The 24,265-nt window shown below is 42.9% G+C and overlaps 1 protein-coding gene across 2 annotated transcripts in view; it reads right to left on the minus strand.

Moving 5' to 3' along the window:
- ITPK1 (inositol-tetrakisphosphate 1-kinase) overlaps positions 1–24,265 on the minus strand; it is a 230,049-nt gene that overhangs the window by 81,230 nt on the left and 124,554 nt on the right. For both annotated transcript variants that reach the window (XM_059723183.1, XM_014596432.3), the window contains one exon: positions 10,068–10,185. In XM_059723183.1, the coding sequence (XP_059579166.1) occupies positions 10,068–10,185 (118 nt within the window). The remainder of the gene's footprint in view (positions 1–10,067; positions 10,186–24,265) is intronic.

Consider the following 24,265-nt stretch of genomic DNA (forward strand, 5'->3'; position numbering starts at 1 on the left):
TGAAAACAACTGTCTTATGCATGTAAAAGCTATGCATTGTGTTTGGCTGAGGAACAGGAACTGTTAAGCAAGACACTTGCTCAATTGCAATGCCAATGCCTGGAACACTCTTTGGTTCACAGTTACAATAGGGCTGTACATGCAGGTGAAATCAAAGAAAGTTTTGCAAGTAGATTCCTCCCCACCCCCATTTTTAAAACTTGGCAGTTTTTTTCATACCAGATGTAAATCCTTTTGTTATGGCTTTGAAGAAAACACTTTGTGTAAGAGACATGAGATCCCAGTTCTCAGAATGACCTCAGGCCCAAAGGAATTCAGAGCATCGTGTAGAAGGGATTCATTCCTTCATTTTGCTGTACAAATTGACAGCTGGAACCCATACTGCTATTCCGGCTCTCCCCTCCCCTCTCCGTTAACTGGAAAACAGCAGCATTACTGTGTTGAGGGGCTGCCTGCTCTTAGCCCCAGAGCCAGAGAAGAGTTTGCCATTGCTGGGAATTTATAAACAGACTAAAAGTTACTGCAAGTGAAGACACACTGGGCACATTAATAAATGCACCTTTGCTACTGTGCATTAAGTGTAGTGCCTCTAATATGAGGTACTAGAACTAGATAAAAGGCACAGTAGCTGTGCTAATCTACACTAGTTACAGTGAACATAATTTTGTGATGTTTAATGCACAGTAGACTAATTCTACTGTGCATTAGCATGGTTTTTGCCATGACGTGCTAATGTGCAGTAGAACAGTCCATTGCATATTAAGATGCCTTGTATAGACACGCCCACTATGTATAAACCACATACCCTGCAATTGGATAAGGTCTAGATGACAAGAGACCCTTTGTCATGTGAACTTGGAGGAAAGAATAGCTGCAAATCACTGATGGAGCCTTCAATGTTCTAACATCTGGCATCCAAAAGGACAAAGAAAGGTAGGCCAAATAAACTGGCCAAAAGTTTCAATGATGGTTTCTTCAATTTGGACATTTACACCTATACTTCAGCACCTAAATAGGTGTCCCACTTTATAGAAGTGATGCGTATCCACTGCTTCAGAAACATGGGTACTTAACACTTTTAAAACAATCAGGCTACTTCTTTAAGTACCTACTTCTAGCCCCACCAACACGTCTATCGAACAACAGATGTATTATTATTTATGACAGCAACATCTAAAAATACTCATTTATATCAGGAGTCGCCAACCTGTGACATGTGCCACAAAGTGGCGTGGGCAGCCTGTGTGCGTGTCATGTAAAAGGTTGGGAAGGAGACAAGCAGTGCACTGACTGATAGGACAGGAAGCAGAAAAGATAACTTTGATCAGGCAGAGAACGGGGATTGGAATGGCACTCGGGAAGAGTTTAAGGCTAATTTGTGGCACACCCGACAATAAAGGTTGGCCCCCATCAATTTAGATCATTCAGACTGCCTTTTGTCAGGCAGTACACAGATATCCAACAAGTAGAAAGCTCCTACCCTATAAAACAAATTTAGCATATACATACATAAGATGGACAAAGGAAGGAAGGAAAAACAGTCATTTGGAAAGTAAGTGAAATGTCTAAGATCACATAATGTGATCAATGACAATGTTTAATGACAGATCTCCATGAAGAATCTAGACTGCCCATTCTGAAATCCAGTACTTTACCTGTTAAATTGCAATGTCTCATGTTTCTGGTCATAAAGAGATACTTCTGGTCATGCAAGAGATACTTTGCTAGCTAAGCCAAAGGAAGATCCAATTTCATGGTGAAAAAAGAATGGAGCATAACATAGTTGCTCATATTCCTAAAAGGGCAGAAAACAGCGCTCAGAGCAGCAGCATCACGTAATTCAAAAACAATGGAACATAAACGGTTTGAATTATGTCCTGGGCTGCAAATGTCATAGTTAAATGGTTTTATATTGTTTACAGTATCTGTAGGGAGTAGCTCCTGGACTTCAAAAGACAACTGTTAAGTGGGAGCGAAACTTAAGAACAACAGCTTGTCACAAATGAATTCTCTCTCTCTCTCGCGCTCTCTCGCACTCTCATCCTCAAGAGAAAATTTACCTCACATTTAAAGCTTTTCTAATAATTTGCTTTTAGAAAAAAAAAAAAGATTTTCATGATATTATAAAATCATATGGAACCAGTTAATCGATCAAAAAACTGTCCAAAAATATTTGCAGTCTAATCACTGCCCTGAGTCTAATTAAATAGGGGAAAAGAAAAGACACCCCCCCCCCCCCCAAAAAAAAACCCTAGTAGTACATTTCCACCGCCTAAATCAAGTTAAAAACTAAGGAATAATTTATTTTTTTTTAATTCCTTCAGACCTTAAGGGATGATATGCAATAAAAATAGAGGATTAAAATGTGTAACTTTTAAATAAAGTTTCTACGTGCAAGAGAGATATTGTGGTTTCTAAATTAAATCATGAGAAGACCAAGTCACTCTGATTATCTGCTAACATCTTAACCATAAAAGCATGGGTAAGTTATCTCACAATGCAAGGTCATCAGTATGCCTGAGGGAACTCAAAAGATACCGTTCATAAGGTCAAAGTTTAAAAGAGCAGACACAGCTGAGATCATAGAAAGCTCTGTTCAAAGTGATTTCTTCATTAAAGCCTGTTCCTAATTTTTTCCAAACACCATTATTGTGGGGAGAAATCTCTCAGGATAAATTTTTTTACAGCTCCAAATTTTATAGCTTTAACTGTAATACCAGCAAAACATTTTTGATAACTATTTTAATAATGATCTACCCGCTAAGTGTGCATCCTGTATGTGTTGTATGTATTATATTTTTCCAAGCTTTTGTTCATTTTGAAACAAGGATTTTAGAATGACTAGCTGTTCAGAATTTGCACTGTGAAAACAAAAAGGGAACAGGAAAGAGGAAGTCACAGCCCTTAACCTATTTCTTCTAAAAAGAAAAAAATCCACATCTCATAGCGATAATGAGAATTATTAGAAATATTTCCTGCCTTTTGAGAGCGCTACTTCTTCCTGAGCTGGAATCATGTCAATCCCTATGTTTCATCCAAGAGATTCACCATTAATTAGTGCTATCACATTTAATGAGACTCTCAGGGGTTCTGTAACAAATGGTTAGCATACTGGCCTGGGACTTGGGAGGCCCAAGTTCAATTTCTTACCTCACCATGGACTGCCCATTTCACAGAGGGCAAATCATATAGTTTTCTGTGCTTTTAAAAAGGAGATGGTACATTTCAACACCTCTTTAATGTATTTATCTTCCCCTACAGTGCAAGGCATGATATGCTGAGACAGTTTGATAATGAAGTCCAGAAGAATAACCAAAAGAGACATTTTTAGAACTAGGCCCCATGATTTAATTTGAAAGCAAGTAGTTTTTAAATATTTTTGCTGGACACAAGGCAAGACTTTCAAAATGACTAGCATTTCTGTGGGCAATGCTCAAATTTTTCTGAAAATTGGGCTTATTTTAAAGGTGCCAAGTTGAGTGCCCAAAAATTAAGACATTCACAGCAAACCATACAGCCTATTCTGAAATTCTGGGTTTTACTCTAATTGAGGGACCCCAATTACTAATTGAGGGACCCCCTTACCAGTGCTCTGTTGGGCAAACAGGAACAGATCAACACCAGACTTGCAGGACCAACTAAAAGCAAACAGAACCACCAGGACGTAACAGCCAATTACCAAGAGATCTTAGCACCCAGCCATGAAGCCTATCACAAATACTTTCACACCTTAAAAGAAGCAAAAAAAAAAAAAACTCTAAACATACTCAGATGTTCCACACACCACCTGACAATCCACAGTAATATTATCAATCTATCCAACTACATCCTCAGCCCAGCTCAGGTGTCTGTACTACTCTGTGCTCTTTCTTGCTGCCCCACTACAGAAGATGCAGCTGTACTGAGACCTCAAGGCTCTTTCCCAGCACCTAAAACTAAAGCAATCTTTCCATGAAAAAGGGACATTTTTATATGTGAGACCTCAAGCCATGCTAATTAAAAGCGCCCGGCGCTGCTTCGGAACCAGATATGATTAGTGGTGCAGCGCGCGTCAGGGCTGCAAAAAATGGCAGCAATGTATTCTGAACTAAAAGTACATTGAACGTGCTTTAATTCAAAGTGCACTGCTGCCATTTTCTCAGCGCTGATGCATGCTGTGCCACTGATGCCTGTGACGCACAAGGCTGCCAATCCATGTCAATTTACACGCTCAAGCAGACTGGATTAAGTCCATTTCTGACGCACTGGATTTCCAGTGCGTCAGAGCAGACTCCCCACAAGTGTAAGTACCCAAGGAGTCAGACAATGATTGCCCACCACGGACATGAACCATACACAGCACAGGAAAGACAGCTCCTAGACTGTCCATTGGAGGGCTGCAGCTTCACTCTGGGTCTGTACACAAATGGCTTCAACCTCTGCACCCACTCATGCATTGTTGTTTTTTGACAATCTTTATGTTACAACCTCAGTCTTCAGGAATGGAAAGCCACACTCGGCCTTAAAAACAACACTGATATCATCATACAAGAGGCTGATAAAAGGGGTGCCACTGTTGTCATGGACAAAACATTACACGTACAGGAGACTGAGACAACTTTCCAACATGGAGTTCTACAAAGTCTTGACCAAGGACCCCATGGCACAATATCACAAGGAAACAGAAAAAAATCTCAAAGAGCCTACTGCTGGAAACAGGGAAGAGGATTACTGCTTCCACCTTCCACTAGCCCAGGCCAGGCAACTTCTACTTACTACCCAAGATCTGCAAAGCTGGCAACCCACGGTATTCCATTCTCTCCAAAGCTGGCACCATCACAGAGAGAGTTTCTGGCTACACCAACTCAATCCTATTTCCATATGCTACAGGAACTGCCAGCTATTTGAAAGAAACTGGCTTCCTGTGACAAGTTTCCAGCTAACACCATATTACCTACTATGGATACTACATCTGTACACCAACGTCCCTCATGAGGATAGATTACAAACCATAAAGAACATTATCTGTGACAAGTACACTGCTTCTGTCACACACTTCCATTTTGTCCTCAAACATAACTATTTCAGATTTGGGGACTCCCTATACCTACAAACAAATGGCACTGCCTTAGGCACATGTATGGCCCCCAAACATCCCAATGTATTTATGACCTTGAAGTCCACTTCCTCTGCATCTGCCCTCTTATCCCCCTAAGGCAGTGCTTCTCAAAGTGGTGGTCTGTGGACCGGTGCCGGTCCGCAAGCCACCAGTTGCCAGTCTGCAGTGAGTTGCCAGGAAAGACAGAAGTATATTTTCAGAAGCATAACATTAATATATGTCATAGCACCACAGTTCATATGTTCCAACACTCCAGGTGACGTCATGTCATGTGAGGTGAGGAAAGAGAAAGAAACAGCCAGTCGTGCATTTGTGTAGCACTGTTACACGCAGTTGCTGCCACCAGCTGAACCGGGCACCGGTTCCTGGCCTACTGGAAAAAAAATTGCTGGTCTGCCATATCAGATAGTTTGAGAAGCACTGCCCTAAGGTACATGGATGACATCAGATGAATACACGAGAATGGATACATTTCCAGAGAAATTCCACCAGGACTAAATTTCTATGCATCCATCAAGCTGGCTCTGGAATACTCCTCCCAGCAAATTCATTTCTTGTATGCCATTGTGAAAGTTTCCAATGGCCTTACTATCACATTGTGTTGGAAACCAAAGGCATTTTTATATGTGGTCCGATGTGGCGCCAGGTGCTTTTAATTAGTGAGCCACGCTAGTTAAAAGTGCCCATGTATCACATGCATCAGCAGCGGTGGAACGCTTTGAACTAAAGCACATTGAACATGTTTTATTTCAAAGCATGCTTGCCATTTTCTCAGCGCAAGAAAGCGCTGTGCTGCTGATGCACATGATGCATGAGGCTTCCAGAGTGCGGCAATTTATGTGCTCAAGCAGACTCGATTAATTAAGTCTGCTCAGATGCACTGGATTTCCAGCACATTGGAGCAGGCTCCCCGCATGTGTTTAAGTGCCTTAACAGACTGCTACAGCTACTTCCATGCCAGCTGCTCTCATCCTAGCTACACCACTAGATCGATTGTCTACAACCAAACCCTATTTTACAACCATATCTGCTCCGATCCCACAAACTAGGATGCGCACCTTAAAGATCCGGAGCAGGGATTTACAATTATAATACAATCCGAAAATTGTAGCTACTCAGATCAACAGAGCCAGTCTCAGGCCCCACTCTGATCTGCTACAATACCAACCCCAGGGCAAAGGCAAATGAATCCCTTCAGTTGTCTCCTACAGTCCCCAACCTGAACACTTCAGGCACATCATTCATGACTTCCAACCCCTCCTGGGAAAATGGTGACCATCTCAAGGTAGCCAGAGGGGACAAACTTGTGCTGGCTTACAGGCAGTCCTGCAACCTCAAATAGCACTGCTCTAGCAGCGCACTATGCAAGTCCTATTCTCACCAGGGCACTCCGCCCACCCACAGGGGCTGCTCATTGAGCTGGGTAAGCAGAGCACATGGAAAGCAGCTGGCAGCTGGAGCCAGAGCTGAAGCTTCCTGCCTGCCCACACAGAGCAGTGCGGTGCAGCATGGCATGGCAGGGACAGGAGCAGCAGCAGTGGCAGCAGCAGCTGGGAGGCAAGGGAAGCAGAACAGCCCCAGACAGAGCTCAGCCTGGCCTGACAACACGGTTCCAGCTGCGAGTCCAAGGACTGCATAGCACAGCATGGTGACAGCCCTGCCTGGCCCATCCCCACGCCACGTGGGTCTCGGCACTGCAGCAGGGAGCTGCGCGCTACCAGAATGGTTTGGCTCCATGCTGTACCATGTGGTTCCCAGCTGCAAGGCCAAGACCCATGCAGCACAGCAGAGAGCCAGCCCAGCCTGGTTCATCCTAGCTATGGTGTGCAGTTCCCTGCTGCAAGGCCAGGATCCACACAGTGCGACACAGAGGAGCCAGGCCGGGCTGGCTCTGTGCTGCACTGCATGGGTCCTGGCCTTGTGGCTGGGAACCGTGAGCCACAGCCAGGATGGACTGGGCTGGGCCAGGTTAGTTCCATGCCATCCTGTGCAGTTCCCGGTCATGCAACCAGAACTGCGTTGTGCTGGGCTGGCCCCGTACTGTGCCATACAGGTCCCAACTTTGCAGCTAGGAACTGCGTGCTGAATCTGAGATGGAACAGGTGGGTCTGACTCCTTACCTCCCACCATACACCCAACACACACCCACACCCTACCACTCACCCCTACCCCCCAACCACATACCCCATACCCAACCCCCACTCACCATACCCACACCCACTCCTCAAATCACACAGCCCCAACATATACCCCCTTAACCTTCCCTACACACAGGAATAAGAATATATTTTGAGCTATTATGCAATCACCTCTAGATACACTACACAAAACACAAACTGGGACAAAAATATTTTTAAAAATAAATTAAAATAAAAGTTATAGTGGCAGTTTGATTTTTTTTTTTTTTTAGTTTTTTTTTTTTCCTGTTTCAAGATGGCACCCCCCCCACCCCGGAGTACTTTCAGGGCAAGAGGAGGAACTTCTGGTGGCAAAGGTCAGGGGTTAGGGGCAGGACTTCTGGTACCAAGATGGCAACCAGGAGGTGAGGCAGCTGTCAGGAGGTAGGGTTAGCTACATGGTCCTCAACAGCTCACCAAAACTCATTAAGTGGCCCTCCAGCCAAAATAATTGCCTGCCACTGACCTAAAGCATTGGTATCTAGCATGTGCATAGATTCTTTATGAAATGGACTTCCATAAGAATATTTGTAGCTACACTTTCTACATTTTTTATGTTCACTTCAGAAGAGGAAAACTGTTAAAGTATGAGTTTGGCTAAGTACTGGAACAAGCTACCTAGAGAAACTACAGAATCTCCAGTCTTTGGAAAGTTTTAAGAGCACGTTAGACTACGAGTGGCAAACATATGATCTACGGAGTCTCTCTATCTGGCCAACTGGGCTACTGCCAGGCTACCAGAAATTGAGGGATGTGTCCTGCTACAGAAGGCAGTGCCCTTTGGCCTTGCTGAATATGGTCATTGGCAGGAAGCTTGATTCACTGCAGCTGCCCCTGAACCTTTGTTGCACCCCCCAGACCTTTGCCATTGCCAGGCTCCCCATCTCTGAGCCTACTGCCACCCCTATGCCCCAGGCTGGATCCGATCCATGAAGAACACTTCAGTCCAGAACAAGCCCAGGGCCCCAGGCAAGTCTGATAGCCTTAGGTGGTTTAGACCAGGTCGATCCTGTCTTGGGAATTGTGTTGGAGTAGGGGACCTCCAGATGTCCCTTCCACCCCTATTTTTTTGATTCTGTGTTCACAGAATTGGGCTATACCACCCATCAGGGTACATCCCATGGTGCAACAGGACATCTTTAACTGAAGAATCCGCTAGTTGTAGTCAAATATTAAGATGACTTCAATTTTAAAGAACCCAGTCTATAGAAGATGCAAGTGTTACAACAGCCATGTTATTTATGGATACACCTCTGTTTGACTTTGAGCTGTGCCTTGGTGATTTAGACAGCCAAGAAGAGCAACAGAATAGACAACCCTATTAAAAAAACGTTTCAGATGCAGATTAAGCTTTAATGACCCATACATTTGTGGACCACCCAACTCATTTCTTATAAGCTAATATACCTAGGAATAAAGCGATATGCCCGGAGCAAGCCTGTACTGGTACAAAATTAAGAGGCCATCTGCTTAAGGAAAGTTCACCGTGAACACACAACAGGAGGATCCAGTCTCTATGCTGTTTGCCCATTGACTAGAGGCCCAGTTTAGGAGTGCACGCGAGCACGCACACACAAGGATGAAAGACACTGGGAAATTGATGTTCTTTCTTCTCTTTTTATATGCTTGGGAGGCTCTCAAGGACCATGCTGATGGGGCCAGACAGACTGGGTAGAAGCCACATGGACACACATCCCCAGGCATAAAAATACAAATATAGCCCTGGGGCAAGTTTGACCTACAAATCGAAACAGTGACAGAACTGCACAGACATTAAAACTAGCTAAATAATCACACTGGAACACATTTTAAAGGGAAGCATTTTTTTTCCCCCCCACCATGAAAAAAAATGGTTCTTGAAACAGCTGCTTTTAGAACATGCAAAGGCTACTCAGGTTAAATGCAGGAACTGGTTCAAGAACTATCTGTTGTTTACTCACTAAATATTAGTAACCGTAAGAAAGCTAGAGCTCATCATCTTCAGTGAAGGCAGGATAAAACTTCTTCTTTTCTTTTTTTCTTTTTTTTTTTATTAACTGTTAAAGCTATTTAGAAGGGACCTAAAGACAAAAGCTCAAGAAACTAAAATCCTTGGAATCAGCATTTAATTATATCAGGTTAGATGGCAAAAATAGAAGGAGAAAGGTAACAAATTAAAATAATTATTGAGCCCCAAAAGCATTCCCTCCAAACATGGAAATACAACTCAAATGGTGCCAATAAAAAGAAAAAACAAGCACATCTATTGTAGGTAAGTAGCCAACACCAGAACTGCATCTGTCTCCATCTCTAACAACATGTGCAGGAGGTTTCCAACATTCCTCAAATAAAACTGCCTCTCTATTTACAGCTTGGCTGTTTTTAGGCCCTCCATGAACTTTTTCTCCTTTAATAATCCCTTCCTAAATCCAGGCCTCAGCATTCCCATGATCAGCTGTCAGAGTGTACAGAGTAATTTCAATTTACGGATGTATATAAAAGACAATGGTTTCCTGGAGATTTTTCCCATGTTTCAGTGTAATAAATCTGTTCCCTATTAAACTTGCACCTTATGTTCAACTAGGCTGAACCCCAAGTCTCAGGCATTTGTAAACAAATATCCTAGACCCCAGAATACAACCCTGTGACAAAGGAATGTGTCAAGTGTTTGGGCTTCCATGACTCACCGAATGCAAGAGGCCTACCTACCAGGAATGCTTTCATGAACATAGCTTCCTTGAATCCCATGTGCTTTCCTCTACAAACCCATACTATTAAGCACAAATTTTCGGAGGTGAAGGTCACTTGCCTACCTTGCATGTAGGCCTCTATTTGACGAATAAGCTCATAAGATTTGGATCGGTCCAGCAGTGTCCGGATAGCAGGAAGGGGGTCCAAGATAATAGTTTCAGGGTGAGCATCAATATACTCCTGAAAAACAATAAGAGGGTTAAAGCTGCTGCCAGATTAGCTGTAGAGCACAAAAAGTAGCAATTTAAGGGGAAAGAGCATAAGAAAGAGAAAAGTTTAAAACCCCATTCAATCAGTTTCTAGCTCCTCTCTGAGACAAAGCCAACAGGCTGCCTTTATTGTTCCAGAGAAAGCCTAGACTTTCTGGTCACTGGAATGCAAATATTATGGCAGACAGTATTTAGGACAGCAACATCCTAACATATATTTACCACCAGTGCTGTAACATGCTCCACAACCACATCAGCACAGCAGTGTACCAGTGGCAAAGCGCCACAACAGCAGCTGTGAGATTCGCCAGGAATAACCATTAGAAAAAGAGAAAGATGACATACTGTTGTACTGAGGTCAGCCTTGTAATTGCATCAAGTGAGCTCAAACAGAATATGCGCATCAATATGCTATGAACAGAAGTTCAGAACTACATATTGTTTTTTTTAAATTATTATTATTATTATCCTCCTCCTCAAGCTGTACTGACTGCCCAAGTTAAGAACCAAACAATAAGAACAGAAAACAAGTTGGCAGGTGATAATGCTGCTTCACTGAGACATGGCAGAGTTTTCAGAGTGCTAGTTGTAGGCATCCATCTTGCTATGTCGCTACAGAAAAGCTCTTCAGACTCCTTGCTATGGGAGGCCACCCACCCAGGTCCCACAATTGCAGAACAATTTAGAAACAGACAAGTTGTTCCCAGAATAAAATTGCTTTCATTCTTCAATGCTATTTCCAAGTCAGTCTGAGCTTAACGTCTGTTCACTTCTCCAAATCTATTTACATAATACATGTTTCCCATAATTTCTGTTTTTCCTTATGTACTATACTAAAAGTGGCACTCAGGACACCACAAGGTAGTGCTGGGGACACTGCTGGATACTTGGGGGGGGCATGGAAATGAAGACATGCGACTCCCAACATGTGACTTTGCTCCAAATATGGAGCGGGCAAGTTGTTTTTTGGCACCAACAAGTCTTTGCCTGCTGCTGAATGAATATATCTAATTCACTGCTTGCTGCAGAGGGATTATTCTTCAGAACTGAAGAGGAGCCAGGGGTAGTTTAGCAGCTGTGTTGCATTGCTCAGATCACACAGATGGCTTTCCTTCACATGCCCTTGACATGCTATGTGGCACCACATGCTCTTACATATTTAATACCTCTCTTAGAATTACCAAACAAATTGCTCAGAGGGGTGTATGTTACACTGCACGAGTCTTTACCACCACCCAAAAAAAGAAAGGCACTGGGCCAGCACCACAGTGAGGTTGCAAGCAGTCAAACTTAGACAGCTGCCACATGCTACCCCTGCAGATGCTGTCCCTGGCTACAAGGCTCCTCTCCAAATGAAAGCTGGGCTCCAAGCTTTCATTCTGAGCAGATAAGCATGAAACAGGTAAAGAGCTCTTTTCTCCTGATCACAAAAGTGTCAGAGACTAGCTGAAAGAATGAACTCCCCTGACATCACCTACTACACTAGGGGAAGGTACGATGCAGTTGGTTAGATTCTCTCAAACGCTGCAGAGAAAAAAAGTGAATGTAGCTTTTTCAAAGAGCATAAAATAGGTTGAGATTCCTTAAAACATGCCCCCAGAATTTTCAAATACAAGTTAAATGCTGGTCCTTGCAAGTGTATTGCTCACAAAGGCCTTTTCCAAAAGAAGGACAGTTCAATGGTTGGCCTAAGACTTAGGAGACTTGGTTTCAGTTCTTTGCTCTGCCATGTACTTCCTGTGTGACCCTGGCCAGGTTTCTCTGTGCCTCAGTTTCCTGTCTGTAAGACAGAGATAGTGGCAATCCCCTACTTCAGAAAGGCACTATATAAAGGATAAATACATTACACATAACTGAATTACAGCATGGGAGTGACATACATACCCAAGATAAATAGACTGAGCAAGGCAGGAATCTGAAATTCGACACAACCACCATCTGTATTGTGGCTTGATAGCTCTATAAAATAACAGCAGTCATCTTGAAGATTTCCTGGAGTGTGTATTAACTCTTTATTTACTCTGTAGCAACCACTTCACAGTTCTCACTCTCTAAATCTCTCTTGGTTGCTTTACTGCATTAAATTCAAACTCATCAGGACACAGCACAGATTTGTTTACCCTTCTGCCCACCCATCCCACTCTCAACCTCATCATCTTTCACTTTGACCCCTACACTCAGACCATCCTCTGATGTTGTAAAACATCTCTCCTTGTTCTCTTCTGATCCTTCCATAAAGCACCAGCTTTCATGAAGCACTCTGATGCTCAACTGCTCAGCAACAGTCTCTTTACCTTCTTGTAGTTGACATTACTTTTTGTATTGTTCTGGCCCAGGCTACACTTTGCATTCTCAGAGTTGGGGACTTATATTCTCTTCAGTACCCCATTGTATGCTGTATGGTGCTCTGTTCCTAACAAGAATTATAAAAATACATTTAAAAAAAAATAAAAATAAAAAAATCACCCAATCACTGAGCAAGGGAATGGTACCGAGTCCATTCCATTGAAGGTAGGAGTTTGAAAGACAAGCACTTCAAAGCTATTTTTCAGTAGCCTGCTCTTCATCTTCCTGGTGGAAGGAGACACACCAGGCTCTAACCACCCCTGCCAACTAGCAGGAAGATCAACACAACATGAAGGTAAAGTGCTATAAAAAAGCAACCCCCCCAGAGATTAAGCAGCCCAATGCAAGTTATTCTAGGATTCCACAAAACCGTAAGCTGACCTGATCTGCACACCATGGCAGCCAGATAAACAGTCTCTTTGCACGCACACAAGTACCTGAGAGAGGGGCTTTGTTTACCAAGGAACATGAAATTCCTTGGCACCAAACTCACTTCAGGTACCACTCTCCTGCTGTCCTGCTCTTGTCCCTCAGGCAACCTGAAAGCCTACGTGCATAGGAATGGTAAAATACAGAGGATGCCAATGCAGAACAATGAAGGCATGCATTGCCTGTGTAAACAAAAGGACTTGGAACAGGAATAAGAGTCCTAGGAAGTTAACCTTTAGCAATCAAAGGAAAATGTCATCTTCAGTGCATAAAGAAGAACTCTCTTCTTCAAAATATTCACAGGACAAAGGGCTGTGCCAAGTCACTATCATCTGCTCATGGCAAGTCCTCTATCCTTTGATAGGGAACTGCTATACAAACATAGCTGGAGGAAACCCCACTGAAGATGAACACCATCATATGGCCAGGCAAACAGAAATCCTAGAGAAGGACTTAACAGCTCCCACAAGCAGGCGTTGGTGTTATTCCCCTAGTCTCTGCCATACCACTGCAGTCATATGAGAATATACTCCTTCCCATCATCCATATTAAACCAGATCCCCCAGATATTCCCATATATTTACAAATGTGCAGTGGGGTGGAAAGAAACCCAAAAAGCTTTGTACTTATTTCATGGGAATAATATCGGTACCTCCAAAGACCATCTTGACCCCTTAGTGGGGATCACTGGATACAAGGGCAGCAGAACAACTACCTGCTATTGTAAGAGCATGGTCTGGTATATATGTAAGCAAGGGGACTATCCACTAAAATGGCTGAAACACGAGACAGGCGAGACAGAAGTCCTATTGGAATTTAAAGCAGCAACCCTCTCCACATCCTATGAAACTTGCTTTTTCTTCTTGCATAAAATAAACATGAAACTGTTCACTGCTAACCAGTTACTGAAGTGGAAGAATCCTGGTAGCGTGCTGACGACTACAAATGTGAACTTGAAGAGAAGAGATGTGGGAAGGGGAAAGCAATAAGAAGGGCAGGTTGCAGCTTGGGGAGTTTAACTGGTCTGTTCAGCTCGTTTTTACTCACCTTGATCAACTAACCTTCCACATTCCTTCTCTGGGCTTTACCAACTGTCTATTTCCAACCACAGGCTCCAGCGGCCTGAGCAACAAGCTGGAGGACGCTTAGGTTTTGTGACAATATTTGGGAAGGGAGCTGTCCCTGGGCTGCAGTTCAGCTTGACCCAGGCAACATAGATGTTTTCCTCTTTCTAATCTTTGACATAAAAGCAAACAAGAAGAAACAAGGACTTTTGAGCAGATCCTCCTGTTTAGATTTCCAGCCTGGCGGTTAGGAAAGCTGTGCCAGCCCTGCTGCTGGCAGAAGGCCAGCAATGAAACTGGAATTCAAAGAGCAACTGAGGATTTCCAGTTTGAGATCTGGATGCATTGCAGAAAGTAAAGTCTTGTTCAGATGGATGATGTGTGTGACAAAGGAAGTGATGACCAGGGTGCCATTCACCTGAAAAAAATAGCTAGAAAAGCTGAAGGACAATTAGACCCTACAATGTCATTTTAAAAGACCCTAGTACATCCAACCCTGCAAATACCAGGATAAGTGCTAAAAAAGGCTGGATGAAAAAACTTAAGATTATTTTAAATAACCCAACAGGGTTTTCAGATAACACAGAGTACAGCAGCAGCAGTACAGGGTGGTGGGCAGCGGCAGCTGCCACCACATGCAAACTTTCCCTCGCCCCCCTGCGTCCGGCCAGCCGGCTGGAAACTCTGGTTAATACAGAAATTCCAGTTGGTGAAATACCGAATAGCAGAGATTTTACTGTATTATGCTACATTTTAAATATATTTTATATGCTAATAAAATATGTACTAACAAGAGCAAGAATAAAATTTAACACGTATACATAGGGGGTTTTCCATCTCTGAAACATCTCACCAGCATTGCCCTTTCTAATACCCCTGTTAAGTAGATCTATATATTAGAAGAGGACAGAGTAGGAGGGGAGAGGAAGAGATAGAAAGAGGCTTAAGAACCAGCTAAAGCCACAGAGGAAGTTAGTATTGAGTATGAGGTAAAATATAGGAGGTCCTCCTGGCTCCCAATGCTCAAACTCTCTCACTTGGATATGCTACCTTCCATCTTCAACCTCACACATAAGCTTCATTTTGCTCTTTTAAGACGACTCTATTAACTCAACATGCAACTTTTTTTAAACTTGCTATTGCCACATGAGATTAGTATAACAGAGAATGAAACATTTTGCCTATAGCCCAAACTGCTTTTGTCAACAATTCTGAATAACCTTTTCTCTGACTAGTCAGCACTTAATTCTGAAGACACATGTGCATGACGATCTCATGATCATTTGCAAAAATCAGGCCCTTAATTAACAGCACCTCTGTGTGTGGGTAGCTTGTACAACAGCATTAAACAGAAAAACAGTTTTTAAAAACAGGAAAACGTTTGTAAAACCACAACAGTTGACAAGCAGGACTTAGGGGCAAGTGTAATACTCAAAACTCATCTGAGCAGAGTTTGTTTTACTAAGGTAATAAGTTTAATATTTCATGTTGCTGGTTCCCTCATTTTTCAATTCTACTTGTTTTCATGCCTTCTGCAAAAGCAAAATTTATAACACGTTACTGATATTCCAAGGATTTTGCTGTTGTATATTCTCACAACAAAAGGTTGATTCTTAGGAGTGTGTGGGCTGCTGGATACAGAGGGAATTTAAACCCCCCCCCCCCCCCCCCCAACCATAATCTGCCCATCATCCATCATCACAGAAAGACCTGGTATTATCTCCAGGAGGAAGTTCCTGGGCTGCCCATCCTCAGAAAGTGAGGTCTATGGTGACAACAAATGCTCCAACAAGAATAGTTATCTGGAAGATGGATGGAGCTTGTGGACCAAGAATAGCAGAACACCTACTGCTCCCCACAGATTTCCAGGTAGGAGGAGAAAAAATTAAAAAAAAAAAAAAAAAAAAAAAAAGACTTAAATTTTTCACACTTAAAGCAATCATTTAAAGCACATAGCAGAAGCCTCATGGTGGTGATGTAACTTTTTAAAAACAAAACAAAACAGGGCTGGTGGAATGGAAGTCATTCACAAAAAGCAGCCCTGGAGGACAAATTAATAAGCCCGTTAACTTTCCACCATTCAAGCCATCATCTTTAATGTGACAGACTAGAAAGCAGTTCCACTGAATGAAGTTACCCATCCAAGTCCCTTACAGCCATGGCAGGCTGAAAGCATTTTGTTCTAATCAAAACAAAAGTTTTCCTAGTCACAGCCTTTAACACAAGACAAAAACAAAGATACGTTCACTTCTCAAAGTCATAAACTTTCCTAGGAATACCAGACTTTGCAGTGGCTAAGAGAATGCTTTGTTTTTCATTTTTTGTTTTTTTGTTGTTTGTTGTTGTTTTGTTTTTTTTGGGGGGGGAGGAGTGCTGCCAGCAAGAAAATATTCACTGAGGCATCAAATTAAATTGGCCGTGCATTTACAGAGCATGCCTAATGCCTATTCCCTGCTTGACCTCACGCTGGTACTGGTTCTCCTCTTGCCTGATTCTAGGAGTCAGGTAGGAGGCACCCAAGGACCCTGGACAATTTCTATCTAATGGAATTTAGATCCATGTTATGGAATCCATGTTAGATTAGCCCAGTCAGCAAAAACACAACCAGACCTATATTCCAGAGTTTAGGATTGCTCCAAATGCACTGCATTACCCCTTTAACTCTTCTGAAGAGACACTGGTCAGCTGTAGTAGCAGAAGCACATATCTTGAAACCCATTCTAGCACAAAAAAATAAAAATCAGTAGACCAAAATAAAGTACCTACTAGTCAGCTTAAAAGTCTTTAGACATGATGTTCCTGCCCAAAAGCTTAGTGGCACTATTAATCAAAGAAAAAGGATTTTTTAAGTGTTCTCTGCCAACCTGAAAGCACCTGATCCAATGCACAGAGAGTCAACAGAAGTATTTCAGTGCTCCATATTGTCAGTTTACTGGGAAGCTATGGACAGGTCTTCATTTTAGGATAGGTTTAGACAATCAGACAGCTCAACCATTAACAAAGATTGGCAAGTTGCAACTGAGACCCACCTCTATGAGGCTGCTGCAGAGGCCCCTCAAAGTGGTCATATCAAGTTCCCTCTAGTAGTCATGGAAGTTCAGTGGCTGGGCTTGTTTTCCTCCTCTAAAAGGGCCCCTCCCTTTCCCACTCCCAAAAGGGTAGACAAGTTGTCCTCACTCTTTCTATAGACTGTTTTTTACAGTTTTGGTTTTACATGGGTAGTGAGAACTTGGTTTACAAAATCAGAAAGAGGAGGACATGCCAAGTCTGTCCTATACGTCTTGAGCAGGTTGAGCACTGGGACAGCTCACAACAGACACATACATGCTGCTGTCAACTGAAGGTTGGCGCAAGCCTTTTTAAAGATGATGATTTAAGCCTCATCACTCCCATCTTGGTCTTTAAGGGCTGTTAGAAGCATAGGCCTTATGAGTTCTTCTCATCCTACTGAAGAGCATAACCTGCTCTCTAGCTCATAGCATCTAGTTTCTGGAGTAGCAGTAATAAAAAGTAGACAGTTTCAACCCTGGAAATTATATTTAGTGGCAAAAAAGCAGATAGCTGGAAAAGACAAATAAAGCATCACAAGCAATGGATTGTCTGGTTTGCTCAAGATCATCTGAGCTTTAGCCCATCCACTGAACAAGGGGGATATATGACACCATTTCCATATAGCATGGCAAGCTAGAAGGCAACAAGTACTAGTTACTTGCCAGGTCATGAATATGTAGGTAGCTCGACTGTGAGGTTCACCACTTTCCATTTTAAAATGTATCCACATTTTTATTTTTTTTTTATATATATATATATATATATATATATATATATATATATATGAGAGAGAGAGAGAGTCTTGCCAACACTGAACAATGTTCAGGGAGACTGTTTAATGGGACCACTTGCATGCCACTACAGATATGTAGGAGAGTTTGGCTATGTGGAGACAGGTAGGGGGGAAGCAGGGAGATATGTTAATTTAAAACAATGGAAGGCCACTGGGGGGGGGGGGGGGGAAAATCAATAAACTACTATATTCCCAAGGGGTAATACCTCTTAAAATATATGTATTTTATAGTACTCCCATTGAACAGTCTCCCTGAACATTGCTCAGTGCTGGCAGGACAATTCCCTGCTCTACCAACACCTGTGTACACATTTTATTACAGCAAGCAGCATGCAAATGGTGCAAACAGCCAATGAAAACTTCCTGCACACGTGACAAAAGGGTGCACCCTTTTGCATCTAAGCCAGAAACCTGTATATGCCAGAAGTTTGCAGCCCTCGTTTATTACGGATTAAATAGTGTCAGAACTTCATCCAGTTGGGTTTCTACCCTCCACATCCAATATACCACAAGAAAATCTATGATAATTTTTGGAGGTTTGGGATGAGTTATGGTTCTTAACCACAGCCTGGAAGAAGCACAATCCAGCGGCTAGAAAACAAGCTGACAAGACAGGAAACCCACTTTCTCTTCTCTGCTATGCGACTGTGCAAAAGTCACTTAGCTTCTGTGCCTCATTTCCCTCTCTGTAAAGTGCTTTGGGCTCAATAAATGAATATCACTGCACAGGACTAGTCTAGACAGGACTACTGTGACTTGTCTTGGTAAGTCAAAGCAGCCACAGTCACTGCAAACTCATATCAGCACTATAGTCAGAGATGGGAGACAGGACCAAATCCACCCTTTTATACTACTACTATTACTAGCATAGTACATACAGTATGGTGGTTTACATTTGTAGCTCTCCAATAGGCTTTACAAAGGAGATTAGCTTACAATATCCCCACTCTACAGATAGGAAATGGAAGCATAGGGATAGAAACGAGCCACCCAGTGGTATCCAGCAAAGCAATAGCCAAGCTAGGAATTAAAGCCACTTCTCCTAGGTGCCCTCCCTATTGCACCACCCTGCCTTGCAGTGCAAGAAAAAAATGTATTGGATGATTTGGTGCTTGCTGGATGGCCAATAAATAATGACAGGGAGGAAGAGAGAACATCAAGTTCCTTTCAGGCATTCCTGGGTTTTTTTTATTATTTTCATTTGTAGTTAAGTTTAATATTCCTAAAAATGAAGGCCTTATAGGCACTAGTGAGATCCAAACCATTTCGCAAGAGATGCTAAGCAACTTTCCCCACATAGTTGAGCCAATCCACACTCAGAGGCTGGTGGTAATCACTGTGCACAAAGAAATACTGGATGGTCATTTGATGAAGTGCATAAATAGAAGACTAGGACCAGACCAAAATTATCACCCTCCTGTGATGTAAACTTTGCCCTCTTGAGATGCAAGGCCAGTATACACTGACTGACCACTTCCAGCTCTCCATTCTTACAGGGTTGTCTTTGTGAGGCCACATGATATTGGGCTTTGATACAAAGAGGTGTTTATAACCTCCTTATATCAAAGCAGCTCACTCAACTAAGCTTATACATTAATCTCAAAGATAAGGAGCTCACAACTTGTGGATTTCTACCTTGTCTAATGCAAGTGCTAGTTTGTTTTCTCATCTCTCTCTGCTAACTGGCCTCTCACCTCAGAGCTGAAGGAAAAATAGTATATAGCATTTGTTACCTCCCAGAGAGATTTTTCAGCTAAAGCCCAGAACAGTCTGTTTATTGGTTAATAAGTGAGCCAGTTTGCAAAGGGCATTATTGACTTGTAATTTGTCACGTACTACTCAGACAGGGAAGTACTGGATTTCTTTCTATAGTACTTGGTACATGATCCTAATTTAGACTATTACCACTTCAGATTTACTATCAGTCCATTGGAGATGCATTTAATAATCATCATCATTCTATTTTGCAATTCTGTACTGCAGCTTATAGGAAGATTTCAAAGCACTTACAATTTGGTAAGCCTCCACAGCAAGGAAGTAAATGTCACATCCACATTACAAATGGGCAACCCAAGGAACAGACTGACTGACATTAAGGTCACACAGCAAGATAGTAGCAGAGATGGGAACAGGAGCCAGGAGGCTTGATTCTCAGTCCTATTATCCAACCTCTGGACTGTTTTGTCTTTGCCTTCTCATATTCCTAAACTAACCTCATCAAGCACTAGGTTAACATGCTGCCAAGCTGATATATATTCCTATCAGTCTGCAGGTGGTTCTGTGAAGATAACCAATAAAGCAGAATTATTCAGATGTCCCCATAGAAAAAATTATCACCCTTCAAGTCCTGCAATAAGAACTTAACATGTCCCATGTTTAGTTTTACATTGCCTTGACAGTACTGCATATCATCAGTGGCCTCACCCTTATGCAATAATGACATGACTCAACAAGCCTATCTCCAGTTTGATCACTGACCTAGTAAGTCACCCTTTCCTTTAGTGTGCATGAGATTAAGGCCACATCACTATTGCAAACTGAAAAGTAATATTTAAGGAACTGTAACAAGGACAAAAAGTTTTTTGTATAGAGAGGAAGCTGAGGAAACTCTCAAACACTACGCAGCCACAGGATCTCACCTGTGGCCCCATCCCCTGGTTTGGGCATGGACATTTATATAATTTAGTGTAGGGCAAACGAGCAGCATTTAGCAGACATCAACTGTTCGGCAGTAACTGCCCAATGTGGGTGCTCTTACCCAAGGTAAATGAAAGCCACACTGCAATGAAAGAACGGGAGCTTTTATGGGTTAGTTCTCAATTCTCACAGGGTCAGAGCGCAAACAAAGGGAATTACTGTGAAGCAGGTGACGCACAGAGAAGCACGACCCTATTTGGCCCAAGATAAACCGTTTGTATATCCACACCCTTTGAGATCATGTGGTCCACTAAGAAGCATGAGGTGATATATGAGTAGCACCACTCATGTGCTGATAACAAGCACTGGGGAGTAATTTCAGGAAACTATATGGCTTGGTCATGTATTAATTTGAACTGCTTGTAGCAAGTTGTTCCCAGGTATTGAAGTGGTGAGGTATTCACAATTACCCCAATGTATTCAGGGCAGACGTTGGACAGTAATACTACTAGAGAAAAAAAAGAGACAGAAAAACTTCCCTGCACCGAAGCACAGTTCACTGGCACGAACTTTGATCACAGATTTTACCAGACAATTTAGCCATTTTGAAATGAAATAAAAAACCATACGGCGTTCACATGAATAATGGCAGCTGACTAAGGATAGATACATAAACAGAAGGCCCATGTACAACATCCTACAGGAGACCAGCTTTGAATGAAACCATTTCTCAGCTGCTATGCATCTGAAATTAGGCAGCACTGCAAACAGATTTGCCAGCAACAGCAAAGGCTGCAATGTACTCCGAGCAACATGTAAATCAATCACTAGGACACACACTTAAACCAAAAGGCAATTTAGCTCAGACCCCAGGCATCCAGTTTCTAACCTAATGCACAGTATTATTGCAATGGGAAGGACTATACAGCCCACCCAGGTAGAGAGGGCAGCACAAAGCAAATTCCCCTCTTTAGCAAGGTGGGTTAGAAAAGAGTAGTAGGTAGGGGTGCACTGATGAAGGTTTTCTTGGCCGATACTGATGACCGATTATTAATCAATCGGTCATATTGGCCAATACCAACCCAACAGCCAATTTACAGGAATGCAGCCCGGCAGCTTGCAGACCGGAGTCTGGCTGGTAAGTCTGTAGTGGGGGGAAGGGGTGTGGAGGAAGGAAGGGTCATATGGTGGGGGGGGGGGGGGAAGGAGGGGAGGAAGGGTGGCAGATTGATGCCCCCACAGTGAGGGAAGGAGTGAGGAAGGGGCTGGAATTGGGGCTGGGACAGGACAGACGCTGCCCAGCCAGGGTGGTGAATGTACCCCCACCAGGAGTGGAACAGAGCCACGGGTGGCTTGTCCAGGGAGCATGGGGGGGGGCGGGAAGAGAGCTTCCTGCTACTGCATGCACCCCCAAGGGAGGCATGGGGGACATGTGCTGCTCCAGATTTGTATGTGGGGCGAAGGCTGCCACCTGCGGTTCCATCCCACTCCTGGTGGGGTCGCATTCACTGCCCTGACTGGACAGCACCTGCCCTGCCCCACTCCCTCCCTCACTGTGGGAGCCTCAACCTGCCCACCCACGCTCCTTTCCTCCCCCGTGCTCCCCCCCCCCCCCACAACTTACCAACCAGATGCTGCTTTCCAAGCTGCTGGGTTGCATGCACACAGCATTTATGGGTGATATAAATTTTTCCTTTTATTAATGCTAATCTGATATACGATGATCTATCAGTGCACTTCCAATAGTAGGTGAGGAAGCTGATTGCTGACCGAGTGGTGACACAAAGGGTATTTAAGGTAACGTGGACAAGCAATAAGATCAAGATAAAGCTTGATACATTGAGGATTATGGGACCTATTTGCCTGCAACAGCAGGGGACTGGACTTGAGAGGTCCATCTGTCTTGTGTTCTTATCAACAGGTAGCAAGGGGCAGGTTGCAGCACTGAAGCATGGAAGCATGAATGGTAACAGGTTACACTTCATATTTATTCTCACTTGATCGAAATCACACCACCTGCACTGAACCCTTTCTAACCAAGCATTTATGATATCAACAGGTGCAAGCACTGCAAGAGGCTTAGGTTTATTAAGTTATTAGGACAGTTAAAGAAGACGCAATAGATCAACAGTAAAATAACCCAAAGCACATAGCAAATCAACCAGAGCAATGGACCAGAATGCACCACTTTATCTCTATGCGATTGTAGCAATGCAGTAACCAAACTGCAAACAAAATAGCACATTGTTAAGTTCACAGTTCCCTCAATAGCAATGCCTTTGTTTGATATCAGCCCCTTAACTGTGGCACTGAGACACTATGGCTTGAAGACGAAGTCTCCTTATACATATACTCAGGTCTCCTTTCTTTCAAAATCCAACAGTTAGGAACATTTTTTTTAAGCGCAAGCTACAGCATATACCAAGCTCACTAAATAAATTGGTGTTATAAAGTTAATACCACTTAAAGTTCTGGCTTAAGAATCAAAGAACCTGGTTTCAGAGATTGGTTGATATGTGTTCCCTGCTTAAACATGAATTTCATTTTGATGCCCTTCACCCCCTCCAGAACACAGGGCACATTAGGAATATATGTTAGCAACAGAAATGTCAGAACTGGGAGTCATCAGACAACAACTCAGTTTAATGTCAAGGTCGACTGTTATTCCTCTTCAAGGAAATTATAAATCTAAACTATAACACTGATAATAGACCAAAAAAACCCCAAACAGTTAAGAGACTAAACAATGCAGTATAATCTCTCCTGTTTTCTCTTTTATAGCTGCTTAACTTCACTATACTGTTTAACTTTATTTAGCTTTCCTTTTCTTGGTGACTTCACAGAACCCAAAGAACAGCTTTACTAGTACCTAATGCTGCAAACCATCTGTGATCTAGGCCTTCCCAAGGAATCAAAAAGGGAGTCATACTCTGCCTATGTAACTGCCAAACTTTTGAGCAGTTAACTTTTGTTGCCAACAAACAGGCTGGAAAGGAGACAGAACCCAAATCGTGTATTTTCTGAATCTCAGCAATGCGTTGCTGATTCTGCAAGTTTACCAGATGAATGGTCTTGGAAATAAGGGAAGATGCAGCCCATTGCACTAGTTTCACAATACTAGCAAGAAAAGAGTCTACAGTGGTGGTTCTGACCCAGGATGCTGCGACACCACTGGGTGCTTTGAGATCCTTTCTTTCTGGCCCGCAGTCATTTCTTTGCAGCAAAAGATTTGTTCTATTATTTTTCCATAGTCAAAAAACAAGTGAAAGCTGTCATTTTCTGAGAGGTGCCTGAAGTCTAACAAGGTGTGCCATGAATCTAAAAATCATGAGAACCACTGGTCTATAGGAACGAGCAGGATGGGAAGCAAGGACTGTGAATTAGGATCTCATGAGTTCTAAACCCAGCACATATTAGTCTCTGCTGGACCTCATCCATAGAGTAGCAATAAACAGAAGTCAAAGGTATCAAGTCAAACACTATGCTACCAACTGAGGCACACCAGTGTTCCTATAACCAACGGCACACAAGGAAGTGATGCAATACTAGCGTTACATCCAGCCACCTTCTACTCTCTAGCTGAATAACCACGTACCTAGTTAGAGACTACCTATATTGTAAAGGCCAATAAATTGCGTGATGTTTGGGGAGTCACATGCTAGATGAGCACCAGCAACAGGTACCTGAAATCTCCCCTTATTGAGCCTTCCCATGGTAACCCCAAAAGTTTT

Source organism: Alligator mississippiensis, chromosome 2 (assembly GCF_030867095.1).
Source record: "Alligator mississippiensis isolate rAllMis1 chromosome 2, rAllMis1, whole genome shotgun sequence".
NCBI classification, from domain to species: Eukaryota; Metazoa; Chordata; order Crocodylia; family Alligatoridae; genus Alligator; species Alligator mississippiensis.